Below are 15,475 nucleotides of genomic sequence, written 5' to 3' on the forward strand. Positions count from 1 at the left end.
CACATGGGTACAGGGGCCCAGGGACTTGGCCATCTTCTGCATTCCCAGGCCATAGAAGAGAGCTGGATTGGAAGTGGAGCAGCCAGGACTCGAACTGGGACCCACGTGGGATGTGGGCACTGCAGGCAGCGGCTTTACCCGCTACGCCACAGCACTGGCCCCTAAAATAACCTTACTTTTAAATTCCACTTTACCATGAACACTTCCAAGTACCCTTGTCCTGGCAGCTTCCTAAGAAAAGGGAGAGAGGAACAGACACATGGACTCAACCCTTGTCTCTTGATGCGTGGGGCCCTGCGTGGCCCAGGACTCTGCCAGCAGAGTCCCCTAGGCCCCATCCCGTCCCCTGGACCCTGCCCCTCTGCAACCGTGAGCCAAGCTCAGCCCGTTTATTTCTTTTTTTCTAAGATTTTATTTACTTATTTGAGAGGTATAATTACAGAGAGAGAAGAAAGAGAGGTCCTCCATCTGCTGGTTCACTCCCCAGATGGCCGCACTGCCCAGAGCTGTGCCGATCTGAAGCCAGCAGCCAGGAGCTTCTTCCGGGTCTCCCACGGGGGTGCAGAGGCCCAAGCACTTGGGCCATCTTCTACTGCTTTCCCAGGACATAGCAGGGAGCTGGATCGGAAAAGGAGCAGCTGGGATTCAAACCAGCACCTACATGGGATGCAGGTGCCACAGCGCCAGCCCAAAAGCTCAGCCTGTTTCTATGTGTGCTGTGTCACAGGCAACAGAAATGGGACTGAGCCTGCCCACGAGGTGGTGAGCAGGGAACCAGGTTACCGCAGTGAGTGACAGCCAGTGGGCAAGCCTGCTCCTGCTGGGGGCACTCTCTCTCTGCGTTTCTCCCTGGAGTTCCGGAGCTCTGCTCCGCCCGGCCTGTGGCCAGGTTGGGTGAGGACGTGCTCCTCGCTGTGGTCTCTGAGCACACAGTCACAGCTTTACCCTCTCTGGGGTCGGGTCCCCCCAGCCAGGCAGAAGGGGCTGCAGGATCGAGCCCGCCTGGGGCTGTCCAGCTTTCGTTTCCTCGGGCCACGGGTGATCTGCCGTGCGCACGCCCCGCCCGGCTCCTGTTTGTAATCTCTGGGCAGCACTGTTCTGTATCTCGTGGTTCATCTTTATCACTCACATTCCCTCACCATGAGTGCTCCCTAAAATGCTCTAAATTAAGACCTTCCCCGGCTGTCTCACCCAGGCATCGGGTCTCCCCATACAGCGCATGTCGAATTCTTATCACAGAGTTCCAGGCAGTGTGCACATTCCATTCTGTTACGAACGCCATCGCAGCCCAGGCGGCCCCAATCCAGACATCACAGCTTCCGCGGGGCGTGTGGTCAGGGCCGTGTGCCTGCACTGTCTTTGTTCACCAGCACACACGGTCCCTGAGCCGCAGTCTCATGCTTCATTTGATATCACAATTCAACAAAAAAGTACAAAAGAAAGCAAGGATTTATTTCGATTCTGGGATGGATTTGGGGGGTACTGGACAAGCACACCGTCATTGCTGCACAACACTCCCTGCCCAAGGGAGTCAAACCTGGCACGCCAGGCGGGGAGGCGGGGCCGTCCCATCGCCGCCCCACTCTGCCCGCACAGCGCCTCTGCTCTCTCTCACAAGGCCTCTTCTCCTATGCAGAACCAATCCCCACAAAACCGGAACAGGACAACTGCGGTAAGAACCCACACTGTCCTTCCCATTTCAAACCTTGCCACGCGGTCAAAGATTTCTTCAGAGCTGAGTTCCTGGGCGTGGCCCACGGGGCCACTGCTGCGCATCCAGATGCAAAGTCCACGAGCAGGCAGTCAGAAGCGCGAGCACCAGGGTCCAAGAGGCCACTGCAGCTCCTGCCCCGTCAGCGGCCACTGTCCACCCCAGCCCCCTCCCGGTCTGCCTCAGCCCTGTAGGTGGGACTTCTCCAGGAGCACATGACCCAGGTGACAGCAGACGAGGCAGTGACCACAGCCTCTCTGGGAAGAGTGACCAAGTCATCGGTGTGGATGGCAGGAGCTGGGGCCACCGTGCTGCCTCCAGGAGGACAGCACCCCTAAGCAAAAGCCCAGCTGGAAGGAAGATGGGAACAGACCAGGTCAGCACCCCCGGCTCCCAGCTCCCCCAGACGGCATCCACAGGGGACTCAAGTCCCCTTGGAAGCACGGGACAGAGTAGCACCAGCTGGACGAAGGCACTTCATGGGCGCAGACACCAAGGGCAAGTGCTCGACTCCGGAGGCAGAGCCCCAGGGTCGGGCGCGAAGCCGAGGGCCAAGCAGAACCCTGGCAGAGCCCAGCTTCTCAGAGCGTGGCGACCATCCTCGCTTCCGACGCACAGACCTCCTCCTGCTACAAACCTGAGTGCAGCACCAGGTGCTCACTTGCCAGGACCACCCTGCTTCCTGGGCAAGGCCACAGTGCCCAGTGCTTCCTGGCAGGATCTAAGGGAGGAGGCGGGAAAGGTTTTCTTCCTGGAGAGAGAGAGACACGGGAAAAGGCCCCCTCCTTTCAGCTGTGGTATATAGCTGGTGGGTCTGTGATGCCTGGAAGGGCTGCAGCTATCTTGTGTCCATGAGGATACAAGCTGGGGGGTAAGAGCCAATGCACCAAGCACATGGCGTGGGAAGATAGGACGTGCCCAGGGGGCACCATGGTGCTGCCGGACCCACCCACCATAGAACCACCCAGCTCTACGTCTCGTTACACAAGATGATCAATCCCAACATGTAGCAGCCACACTCAGATGGGTATTCTACTGCTTGCAATGGAAAGCACCTGGGTAAACACAAAAACCCCAGGCTTTCTCCTGACACGAACATCTCAGGACCTGGCAGTGCTGAGCAGGCAGGTGCGGCTCTCCAGGGACATCTGGGGTCAAGTGAGGTCACAGACTGGACACTCTTCTAGTGGGTGGATAGAACAGCGACTCTGAACAGAAGCCTTCTTTGGTTTAAGACTTGTTTTATTTATGTTAAAGGCAGAGTATCAGAGGGAGAGGGAGAAGGGGGAGGAGAGAGGGAGAGAGGGGGAGAGAGGGAGAGGGAGAGGGAGAGGGAGATAGGGAGGGAGGGAGGGAGGGAGGGAGGGAAGGAGGGAGAGGGAGAGAGAGGGAGGGAGGGAGAGGGAGAGAGAGGGAGGGAGAGAGAGGGAGGAGAGAGGGAGAGAGGGGGAGAGAGGGAGAGAGAGAGGGAGGGGGAGGGAGGGGGAGAGACAGAGAGGGAGGGAGAGAAGGGGGGCTTCCACCAGCTGGTGCACTCCCCAAAATGTTCACAATGGCCAGGGCTGGTCCAGGCCAAAGCCAGGATCCAGGAGCTCCATCCAGGTCTCCCGGGTGGGTGCAGGGGCCCAAACACTTGGGCTGTCATCTACTGCTTTCCCCGGTGCGCTAGCATGGAGCTGGATCGGAAGTGGAGCAGCTGGGACTCGAACTTGCGCTCTGTTATGGGGTGCTGGCATCTCGCAGGTGGTGGCTTAGCCCACGGCTCCCCAACACCATCTCCCATGACCACTTCACCTGAGTCACAGCCCTCGCTTTGCAGAGGCCCTCAAAGCAGGCAGGCCAAAGCACCAGGTTGGCCAGGTCACCCATGCTGAGCCTTCTGACTTGCCCTGCCTGTCACTCCCCTTCTCACCCTCCCACACTCCCCCCACGCACACCCTCGTTCATTCACGGGGTGCCTCTGCTGTGTATCCTGTGGACCCCAGAGACTTCCTGGGCTGGAGAAGAGAGAGAAGGGGTTGTGATCACACAGAGTGGCCAGCAACAGACCCAGCTGGGGCCCCCGAGTTCACCTTTGTCACAGTGCAGAGGTGGAGACCTGTATTTTAAATTATTGCTATCACTGCTATGGAAGTGCCCCCTTTTCAAAAAAAATGAGCAGAAGAGGGTGGCTAAAGCTATCGGGCCATCATCCCTGTGCACCTAAACATTTTGCTGATGTCACGCCTGGGACCGCTGCCCAGCCTGCACTGCCAGATCGGGTGAGGCGCCGTCGCCGGCTGGCAGCTGGCAGCTCCGGCATGGGCCCTGCTTGGAGTTGGGGGCTGAATCTCTGGGGGACAGAGTGCGGTGGGTGCTGAGGCCTTGCCCTGGCTCTCCCCTGCTCTGCCAAGCCTTCCCAGGGCAGTCTCTCGGTCTCTCCTGCCTTCCACTGAGCACCCACCTCTGTGGGGCTGCTCAGGCGGTGGGGGTGACGGGTGACACCAGACATGCTGGCCACCTGATTCGAACTCCTCACCCAGGAGGAGGCTCAAGCAGAGCACTGTGACAAAGGTGAACTCAGGCGATTACAGGGTCTCAGGCCACGGCTCCTCCCGCCGGAGCTGTCCCAGCCGGACGCCAGGCTGGGCCAAGAGCTCCCAGTCCCACAGACATGCCCAGCACTCCGCCCGCTGTGGCGCCGCATACCTGCTCTGCACGTCCGGGGGATGGCCCAAGCACGCCAGGCTGGCCGTGGTCTGCGCGCCGTCCTGCTCGATCTCCTCCTGGACGGTCCACTGGTCCTCCTCGCTGACCCTCACTGCAGTTATCCGCACGCCTGCAGCCGCCTTGATTCTGTGGGCAGAGAAAGCGACACAGGGTAAGGCACTCTGGTTCAGACGGGCACTTGGGCAGGCCTCCAGAGGTGTCCAAAGCCCGGCCCCTCTCACCAGCAGCAAACACTTTCCTTTAACAAGGAGGGCGCCGCGGGCTTCACGAGCCACAGCCCCTGCTCGAGTGCGCCGCGGGCTTCACGAGCCACAGCCCCTGCTCGAGTGCGCCGCGGGCTTCACCAGCCACAGCCCCTGCTCGAGTGCGCCGCGGGCTTCACCAGCCACAGCCCCTGCTCGAGTGCGCCGCGGGCTTCACCAGCCACAGCCCCTGCTCGTTAGGTGTCTGTCTCATCACACGTGGGCACGCAGCCCTGTCTGCTGCAGGTCCCGGCGTGGTGCTCACAGCATGGACACGCGGGGTGGGCTCCATGGAGACTGCTGCTCACCTGCGGGGCCTGTGCCAGCCCAGGAGGCGGCTGCGACGGCCACACCGTGACAGGGAAGGGGCAGCCAGCATCACATCCTGGCGGGTAACGCGGCCAGGTACTGCCTGGTGCATCGCGTGCACGACTCGGCTCCTCCAGGAAGAACGCAAGGGACCAGGGGCTTCCCACTGAGGAAAGCCAAGCGGACTTCAGGCTGGGGCGTCACCCCTCTGTCCCTGCCTGAATGACCCTCAGACTGTTACTGCCCAGGACGCGTGTCCTGTGTGACAGCCAGCAGGAGCTCCTCGCAGCCTCGGACATACCCACTGTGACACTTCTGGAGAGCCTGCAGGAGGAAGGCAGGCCACGGAGGACCCACTGCTCACTGTGCCTTAGCTGAACACAAGTACCAATTGTGAGTACTAAGCATAAGTACTAAATGTAAGTACTAAGCACAAGCACTAAGTGTAGGTACTGAGTATAAGTACTAAAGGTACATACTAAGCATAAATACTAAACCCACCCCCAGGGCGAGCTTGGACTTCAGGGATGTGGTCAGTGACGCGTGGCAGTGAGGTCACCAGCTCGCCAGTGAGAGAAGCCCGGCAGAGCTCTGGGCTCCCTTTCCTACGGAACAGAAACAGGGCGGAGGCAGGAAACCATCACGTGGAGGAGGTGGAGGTGAGGAGAGCCGGCAAGGGCAGCCTCCTAGGCTCCCTCCAAGATGACGGAGTTAACTTCACACCTACAGGCCGAGGCACAGCGCTCACGGCTTCTGTCTGACAAGGGTCAGGAACCGGCACACACCAACAACTCCCACCACTCAACCACAGAAACACAAGTCCTCAATACAGAGAAGGCCACGGTCTCCTGACATTTCTCCAGGGACGACGCACAGGTGGCCAACAAGCACGTGGGAGAGCTCAGATGAGCCACAGCAAGGGGCAGAGGCTGGCGCAGCAGTCAGGGTACTGCCTGGGATGCCCACAGCACCTCTCACCGTGCAGGCCCTCAGCGTCCTGCTGGGTGCACCTGGGAGGCAGAGGATGCCGCGAGCACTTGAGTGTCTGCCAGCCACGTGGCAGACCCAGGCTGAGCTCACGGATCCTGGCTTCACCAGGTACAGCCCAGCTGCTGTGGGCACTTGGGGAGCGAGCCAGTGGATGGCTTTCTCTCTGCCTGTCTCTCTCTCTGCCCACCCCCTTCCTCGCTCCCTCCCTCCCTCCCTCCCACTCCCTGCCTTTCAAATAAATAAAAATGCTTTAACAACACGATGACACTGCTCACAGCCATCACAACAGCTAAAATAAAACACAGGACCCGTGAGGTGAGGGTGGGACGTGAAATGCCGCAGCCACTGCGGCAGGTGCTGTGCCAGCTCCTCTGCAAGTCGAACGCAGACTCATCACACAACCGGCAATTCCGCTCCTGGTGTCTCTCCAGGAGTTGCAACCAAGCAGTGATAAATCCACAACCACCAGCTCCAGGCAGCCCCGGTCACAACACCCAAACGGTAGATGACTCACAGCCCTGCCGGCTGGCGCGTGGACACACACAACGCGGTCAGTGTGCACGCCGGACCACGACTCAGCCAGGAGAAGTAACGAGGTACAAAGATGTGCAGCAAAGGTCACCCTGAAATCGCAACGCCGGCTGACAGAGGCCGCACAGGAAGGCCGCGCTGGACGAGGCCCTCTGCGTGCAGCCTGCAGGAGGGCACTCCGGGCTTCTCTGGGGGTGGTGAGACGTTCGGCACCAGACAGAGGAGGCGTTGCACATGCTGTGAATGCGCCAAGTGCCAGTGAAGCAGGGCCGGCTGCGAGCAGAGCGGAGAGAGCTGCTACCTGCGGCGCCAACACCCACGTGGGCACTGGCTTGAGTCCCGGCGGCTCTCTTCCACTCCAGCTCCCCATCAGTACCCCTGGGAAAGCAGCGGAAGACGGCCCAAGTGCTTGGCCCTGCACCCCCGTGGGTGTAAAAGGCTCCTGGCTCTGGCTTCAGCCTGGACCGTCCTGGCCACTGGAGCCATTTGGAGAGTGAACATACAAATGGAAAATCACTCTGTATTTCTCTCTGTGTAATTCTTTCAAATAATAAATAAATATTTAAAAATATATTAATAAATAAGTGCCACTGAAGTATTTGCCTTGAAATGGTGAAATTTACATTTTGGGAATTTTATTTCCATTAACAAAATAAAATGAGGAAAAACAGGTGAATGACATCTCCCAAGAGTGGTTGAAATTTTAAAAAGGATTTATCAAAGTCCATTCATACCTGTAAGACCCTAGGGAGGAAGCCCCAGTGGCAGAATCCTGAGCCGTGGAGGGAGGAGTCCTGGCGGGGAGGGGGAGTCCTGGCCAGGAGAGGGAGTCCTGGCCGGGAGAGGGAGTCCTGGCCGGGAGGGGGGAGTCCTGGCTGGGAGGGGGGAGTCCTGGCCAGGAGAGGGAGTCCTGGCTAGGAGGAGGTGGTGGGGAGTCCTGGCTGGGGGGGGGAGTCCTGGCTAGGAGGGGGAGTCCTGGTTGGGAGGGGGAGTCCTGGCTGGGTGGGGAGTCCTGGCCAGGAGAGGGAGTCCTGGCTGGGGGGGGGGGGGGGAGTCCTGGCTAGGAGGGGGAGTCCTGGTTGGGAGGGGGAGTCCTGACTAGGAGGGGGAGTCCTGATTGGGAGGGGGAGTCCTGGCCGTGAGGGGGAGTCCTGGCCAGGTGGGGTTAGTCCTGGCTGGAAAGCCTAGGCCCTGAAGTGGCCACCTGTCCCTGAAGCAGACCCAGACACCTCAGGCCTCCTTCCAGAGCAGCCCTGCTGCCTCCGCCGCCCTCCTCAGCACTCTGCCCAGACGCAGAGACATCCACCCGCGAGCTCTCACACTCGGCACCTCCGGAGAAACCCCCACCCACGCAGCCATCTCCCTCTGGAGGCCGCCGCCACTCCTCACCCATCCATCCCGCTGAGTGCGGCGGCTGTGTGTGCTGCTCGCACCAGGCTGCCTTTCTTGCCATCTCCGTGTGCCAGGAATTAATTTATGCAAGCCAGGAACAGAGGCGTCCTGTTCCATCCCCACTCCCAGCCTCTGTCTGGCTGCCAAAGGGGCTGTGGGGGAGAATGTTCCAGAGCCCCTCCCACGGAAGATCAGCCACCTCCCTTCTACGGGACTCACCGTGGTCACGGCAGCCTCTGCCTCACAGAGCTCCCACCCAGCGGCCCACGGCCAGATTCAGTGCTGCAGTCCTCGACGCCCAAGTGGAGAAATGGTGACTTCCCAACCCCCGCACCACCAGCGCCAGCCCCTCCCCTCCGGCTCGCCCCACCCCACCCCGCACAGGGAGCCTCCCCTGCACCCCCACCTGACAGACGCCTGCAGACTGCACCTGCAGCTCCCCGACTGAGCCCTGATGGCCGTCCTCGCTCCACGTGAGTCCTGGGAGCCTGAGTACCAGATCCTGCGGTAGAGGAGCCCCTGAGCTCTGTCTGCACTGCCATCTCTTTCATCTCCTCCAGAATCAGGGCTCGGTCCCCAGTAGTGGGAGACTCCACCACTCGTCATGGAACTGTCGTGTGACATCCAACAGACTCAACCTCACCCCCGTGGTCCTCCTCTGCACGCTTTGTTTGTCCTGACGGCGAGACAGGTGCGGGAGCAACAGGTGCATGGCAGGTGCACTCCCCGCAGGAGTCTGAATGTCTCAGCAGGCCGAGGTCGGTCCCTGTGCCTGCCACGGACACTTGCTGCTCCCAGAGCTCTGACCTGGACGTCGGCAGCCAGCAACACCACGCCAGGGCCTGCAGGCTGCGCACCAGGCCAGCACCACCTCACTGAGGCTACTACACTCGACTTTAGCCAAGGCCAGGAAGCAGTCACTGAGGTTACTGATGCTGAACAAAAGCAAAGCTTTGGCTGGGCCGGGTTCTGAGCGCCACGAATGCCTTCCTGGCTGAACACTGCTGGGCCCTCAGGCAGCAGGCAACCCTTTCCCTCTTCCTGGTCATCTGCAGCCCAGCCAAATCCCTCTCAGGAGCCACTCATTCACTCTGCTTCCCAGAGGCAGCCGGCAGCTGCCCTGCAGGGTGGCCCACAGGGCACCTCTCCCCTGCCCTCCTCCTCCCACGGGCCCTCAATTCCCACTGTCCACCCCAGCCTCCAGGGTCCATACGCAAGGCCCCTGCTTAGCGCTGAGGCTGGGGACGCGACTGCATTCTTCTCTGACCCCACCTTCTTCCCGGCCAGCCTGAGGACCGGGGCCCCTGCTCCCACACCCAGCACTGCACTTCCGCCGGGAAGCTGCCCTGCAGGACAGGCCTCCCCGGGACTGCCCCCAGCAACACGGTCCCCAGGGGCTCCTGTGCTGACCTCCCAGGCGCAGGGGACGGCTCCAGAAAGCGGATACTTCCTGCAGCCCCTCTTGCTGTTGCTGGCCCCAGCATGCCTGCTGGAGCCAGCACCTCCCCCAAGAGTGGACTTTCAAGTAGCAGAAAAACCAATCGCCCTCCCAAGACCAACAGCACAGTAGCTTCTGTGGATGCCGAGAGCCCAAAACCTGGCGGCGAATCCTCTCCTTCAGGGCTGAGGCGTGGCCCGCTGGCGCTGGCTTAGCCTCTCAGCTGCAGGCACTAGGCATCACCATCGCGGTTGTTAGCAACCCACCCCGCAAAGCACCTCGTGCACACACAGTTGTCCCGGTGGAGGGAAGTGAGGGCCGGCGTGGGCGTGGATGGGGAGAAGGATAGTGAGGGGCTGCGTGGGCGTGGTCGGGGTGGAGGAAAGCGAGGGCTGGAGTGGGCGTGGGCATGGACAGGGTGGAGGAAAACAAGGGCTGGAGTGGGCATGGGGGTGGACGGGGTACAGGAAAGCGAGGGCCGGCATGGGTGTGGATGGGGTGGAGGAGGAAAGCGAGGGCCAGCGTGGGCATGGACGGGGTGATGGAGGAAAGCGAGGGCCAGTGTGGGCATGGACGGGGTGGAGGAGGAAAGCGAGGGCCGGCGTGGGCGTGGGTGAAGACGAGGTAGACTCTGCAGGCGGTGCTGACACCGTGCACCAAAGCTGCAACCCTGCAGGCTCCGGGACGGCAGGTGTGCTCACTTCTGCAAACACTCCCGTGCACACAGCTGCCCCTCACCTGCAGGCAATCTTCCCCAGACCTCCCCCCACTCCACGACACACAAAGCCACGATGGCACCAACCCTAGACTTTCCTGCCTTTCCCTCTCACTAAGCACTCATCACGCTGTGGCTATGACCTCTGCAGGCTGAGGCCACACTCAGTGTGTGGCCCGAAACCAGAAGGACTTTCTTTCCATCTTCTCTGTCTCACGGGTAGGAGAGGGCTTCCCAGCACAGTCCCGGTAGCTGGCACTGGCCATGTCTCTCACAGAGCTCTCACCTTTGCGTGTCCAGGCAACGCTCTCCGGCTCCTCTCGGGCTACCTGACACCTGGGCCATGACTGAGCAAACCACACCCCTGCACCCTGGGCTCTAGGGCAGCAAAGCACCCTAACACCCTGGGGGCTGGGCTGCCGGGAAGTATGGAGTCCAGGGGAGCTTCCCCGCTGGGGGCAGAGACAGACGACACGGCAGCTGCTGCAGGCTGGGGATGCCAGGCAGCCTGCCCAACAGGGACAGAGAGACGGAGCACGGGCACGGCTTCTCCATCCCTCTCCCCTCATGGGTGCCCTGGCCCCCAGCGTCCACCACACATCTGGGAACAGGGAGACCTGTTCAGTGCACACCTACATCTTTCTGTCTTACCTGTAGGATAACTACATGTGACCCAGAGCCTCAGCTCTCTGTGGGGTATGTGGCTGGTTTGGTTGCTCACACAGTGGGCATGTGAGGAAAGAGTCAGCCTTGGCCAAAGACAGGGCTAGTCTCAGCCCACAGCTCTCAGGGGCTGCCTCTAAGCCACTGGAATGTCCTACCTGCTAGGAGTATCTTTGCCCGAGGCTTTGGGCTGGGCCAGACAGTGGGTGCTTCAGTGTGATACACGGTGGGGAGCCTTGGGCCACACAGAGTCAGCTGGGCTCCAGTTCCTGCCAGCTCCTGACCCTGTCCAGCTCTCATGTGTAGGAGTTTTGTCCTCCAGTGAACTGTCTTCTCATGGTCACAGGATGGCTGCCATAGTTCCAGATCTCACATCTTCATCCACAAAAGAAAGCAGGATTCTCTCCCTCAAAACAAAAATCTTGAATCTAGACCTTCATCAGCTGAATCAGATTGACCTTGGACCAATAACTGTGAACTCAAAGGTGGAGAGACAATGTCTGTTGGCTCAGCCAGTCAGTGACCATCCCTGCATCCACCTTACTCACATGGGAGGGGTTGTTAAGAAGTGGGTCCCAAAAGAAAGTTGGAGTTACAGCAGAGGAGGTGAGGATGGGGATCAAACACAGGAGCCCAAAGCCCGTTACTGACATGTCCGCTTCTCCCTTAAGCATGTTATAAAATTGTTCCTGAATTTCAGCCCTCGGTCCAAGTCCTTCCTAATTTTAGATTATATATTTGTTAGAACAAGTTAAGCCCAGAAAAATCCATGTCTTGAATATTCATTAAGTTTGTTTTAGAGAATTATCTTTAGGCTTGGTGATATTTTTAGCTCTTGTTATTTTAAAGCTACAATATGTAAAGCTCTACGGGAAAGATTGATGGTCTCACTGCCACTGGGGGCTGAGAGGGAGACATGACCACAAGGTGGCAGCAGCACCCAGTGGGCGTCACTGGGGCATCACTGAGGCAGCTTTGCCAGCAGGGAGAGTCCCTCAGCCTGAGACCTTCCCAATGACACAGCGGGGGGAGGGGCGTCAGGGAGGGAAGGTCAAGGGCAGGGCAGGGGCAGGGGCTTCCGTGTCCAGGTGACATCACCCAGCAGCGTGCCGGGAAGTCTCTGGGTCGGAGACCAGCAGAGGGCAGCCACAGCGGCTCTGTCTCACCCGTGGCAAACACGCAACACCAGGCACAGCTTTCCAGGGAACCAGGGAACGCAAACAGGTCAAAGTCTGTCGACCAGGGCTATGTTTAAAGCACTCCAAGTGGCCGGAGCTGTGGCATAGTAGGCTAAGTCTCTGCCTGCGGCGCCGGCATCCCACATGGGCACTGGTTCATGACCCAGCTGCTCCTCTTCCAATCCAGCTCTCTGCTGTGGCCTGGGAAAGCAGTGGAAGATGGCCCAAGTGCTTGGGCCCCTGCACTCACAAGGGAGACTGGGAAGAAGCTCCTGGCTTCAGAATGGCCCAGCTCCAGCCATTGCGGCCATTTGGGGAGTGAACCAGCAGACATAAGACCCCTCTCTGCCCCCCTCTCTCTGTAACACTGCCTCTCAAATCAACCAACCAACCAACCAACATTAAGCACTCCACGTATAAAATTCTGAGCTTGCTGCCAGCAGCGGTGAGCTAACAGGTCCTGGCTTGCTGCACAGAGGACGATGAGACTGGGCTGATACACGGGGCCGTCTTTGGCTCATTTATGTACCAGCCACTTTCTGACACGCCTAAGACACTTGCCTTTATATTTCCACAGGGGCTGCACTGCATCGGATCCCGGAGGTTAAGGGTTACACAGAGAAGGGTGAGTTAGTGGAATAAACGTACTCGCTGAGGAGCCGGGCCCTGGGGAAGGCAGGCCCTGGGCCCAGAGCAGCAGCGTCTTTGCCATCTTGACTGGCCACACTCTGTCAATCATCAGCCATAGAAACCGCACAAAGACTATGCGAATCTACTGCAGAGTGGGGCTGAGAAGCGGACGGCATGCAGGAGCTGACAGTTCCAGCAGAGCTGTGCTGCGGGCACTGCTCAAGGGGTACCGATCGACAGCTATCCAGTGACAAGGAGGAAGAAACGAGGGGGCCAGTGCTTCGAGGCCAGCAGCCCGGACGGCTGGGCGCGGTGACGCTCTTGCCGGGAATGACGGGACCCTCAGGTACTCCGCTAAATGGATCCTTTGGGGAGCCTGCTGGCGAGGCCAAATGGGATGTGGAAAACACAATATGAGCAGGTACAGAAAACTAGGGAAAAATAAAACAAATGATCCACACACACACACAATGTGATCCTTGCTCCGTGTGTCACAGAGCGGGAGCTCCTAAGCCCAAATTCTCTTTAATGTATGATGGAACAGGAAAGGGCGTGTGGCCTCGTGGTTAGGATCCACGTACAGGGTGTCTGGGGCCTGCACCGGAGCACCTGGCTCAGGGTCCCTGTGACCCACATGGGAGACACTGCCCAGTCGCAGCTATTATGGGAGACATCGAGGAACAGACATGTGAATGAGGATCTTCCTCTTCCTCCTCCTCCCAAGCTCTCATACAACAAATATAAAAAATTGTTAAGTAAATGAAATCAAATCAAACTTGTAATAACCTTAAATGTCATTTCTTAAGGAAGAAAAGCTCTGAATCAAGCTTTATTTTTCTCATTGTTTCCTATAAACTTTGGCTTTCATTTTCGTTGGGTTAACTTCAAATAGTCAAATATTCTCAGATTAAAGAAAAAGTCCCCCATCACACCCTTGGAGCTTTGAATGGCAATGCCCACAAAAATGCGTATTTTGTGCACATGAAAGTAGCTGCTCTGCTAACTGGTGAGGAACAGAACCCTGGCTCCCCGGGGGCTTCTGAAACAGCACCTGTCCCCTCCTCCACCTGCTGCTGGGCGGACACTGCCTCTCTGACCCCTTCCCAGGCCCTGACCTAAAACGACAGATCCCCCAACCCCAGACCTTCTGTCCGGCTGCCGGCTTTATCTTCATCCTTGGACTCGAACCCCTGGCCCCACACACTGTCCCTTGGTCTGGCCCCCATGCCCACCCCTGTGTTAGAGCAAGAGAGCAGGCGTCTGTTTTCATTCCTGCTTGGTCCATGGTGCTGAAAACTGTGCCTGTCAAATGGAGGAGCGCCGTCAACACCGGCAGAACAAAGGGTCTCTAACCAAGCACCACCTGCCTCTGGGTGCTCCGTGAATGTGAGACTTTGAGGGCGGATGATGCCCAGGAAGAGACACTCCCAGCACTGCCAAAGCCAGGGAGTGGAGCAGAGGCTGCCCAAGTCCAAGCCCATGGGAATCACCTGTGCCCCAGATGCCGGGACCCAAGCTCCAGAGGGCACAGTTCCACCAGCCCGAGGCGAGCCCCTCTGGGGTCCATTCTGGCTAAGATCAAGTATAAACCAGCGGCTGTTCTGACACGGGCAGTGCCCAGAACGTCCTTTGCACTATGCTGATTGGGACACACCTTCTGTCGGGCGCACAACCCAAAGGCGCAGCTGGTGCCTGGCGCTTGCTGGCCTGACCCTGAGCACCGGAGCACCTTCAAGGTGTGAAGAAGGAGAACACTTGTAATTCAGCGAACCAGGTCCCCCGTGATAAATCAACCACTGGGAGCTGCATGCCTCTCCACCAGGTGCCTGCAGGCCGGAAAGGGCAGCCTCTGCCAAGAGCTCCTTTCAAGCCATGGGTTAGCCTGGAGCGATGATAGCGTGAGGAGGAGCCTGCCATACTGGCCCGGCCAGGTGACCACAGATGGGGTCCCCACTCTGCACTCTCAGCACCGAGGGCTGAAAACTGAGGCCCTGCGGACGTGTCTTTCACCGCTGAGTCAGAAAGAAAGGGAGCCATCTTGAAGGACAAACGAACCACCTGGTCTGCAGACAGCAGCACCAGGCACAGCGCGTCTCAGCTCCACAGAGAGGCCCTGGCAAGGAAGATCCGCGTGCCGTGAGAACCATCCTCGGCCACACACACGGGCCCCCGAGGCTGGAGCCCTCACTCTCACCACCGGCCTCACCTCCTCCTAGGAAGGCCGACGCTCAGAGAACCACGGGCGTGGCTCTGGACCAACCAGACATTTAACAAGCAGAAGACGTCTGCAACAACAGCTTCCTCAGTTCTGCTGGCCGACTGACAGTGGGGTGACAGCAGGGTGACAGCAGGGTGACAGCGGGGTGACAGCAGGGGTCAGCGGGGTGACAGCGGGGGTCAGCAGCCGGGCCAGGGGATCCGCAGGGTCATCAAGCCCACCAAAGCAGGAGGGCTCGAGGCGAGAAGCAGCCCCACAGCAACGGCTGCTGTGACGGCAGCCCAGGCAGGCGCCTGCTGTGGGCCACGCACCTGATCCAGACTATCGAGTGATGGCTCCGCCCGGTGGTGTCTCACACCCAGATCCCACCCTCCTGGACACTCGGCCAACCTCGAACCACAGCACCGTCACCAGCCAAATTGACAAACAGAGCAGGGTCACTCCGAGACGTCCTGCTGGGTCCGCTCTCCTCTGCGCTCGCTGCGTGAGCTTCCCAGGGCTGTCGTACCGCACGCCGCAGCTGCAGGCTGGAACAACAGAAACTCCTGTCTCTGTGGCTCCGGGGGGCAGACGTCTGAAGTCCAGGTGTGGTCAGGGCTGGCTCCTCCTGGAAGCTCTCAGGAAGCTCTCTCTCCCCTTGACTCCTACAGTCCATCCCTCATCTCACACGCCCTTCCTTCCTCACTCCCACAGCACTACGATAAGCAGGTCCAAAGCTCTGCCATGGCCCCAGACATGGAGAGCTGGAG

At 59.3% G+C, this 15,475-nt stretch overlaps 1 protein-coding gene across 2 annotated transcripts in view; it reads right to left on the reverse strand.

Annotated features, from left to right (window-relative positions):
- LOC103345010 (transmembrane protein 132B) overlaps window positions 1-15,475 on the reverse strand; it is a 364,359-nt gene that overhangs the window by 180,989 nt on the left and 167,895 nt on the right. For both annotated transcript variants that reach the window (XM_070066052.2, XM_070066053.2), the window contains exon 3: window positions 4,400-4,546. In XM_070066052.2, the coding sequence (XP_069922153.2) occupies window positions 4,400-4,546 (147 nt within the window). The remainder of the gene's footprint in view (window positions 1-4,399; window positions 4,547-15,475) is intronic.

Source organism: Oryctolagus cuniculus, chromosome 21, assembly GCF_051225735.1.
Source record: "Oryctolagus cuniculus isolate XC-2025 breed Fujian yellow rabbit chromosome 21, ASM5122573v1, whole genome shotgun sequence".
NCBI lineage: Eukaryota > Metazoa > Chordata > Mammalia > Lagomorpha > Leporidae > Oryctolagus > Oryctolagus cuniculus.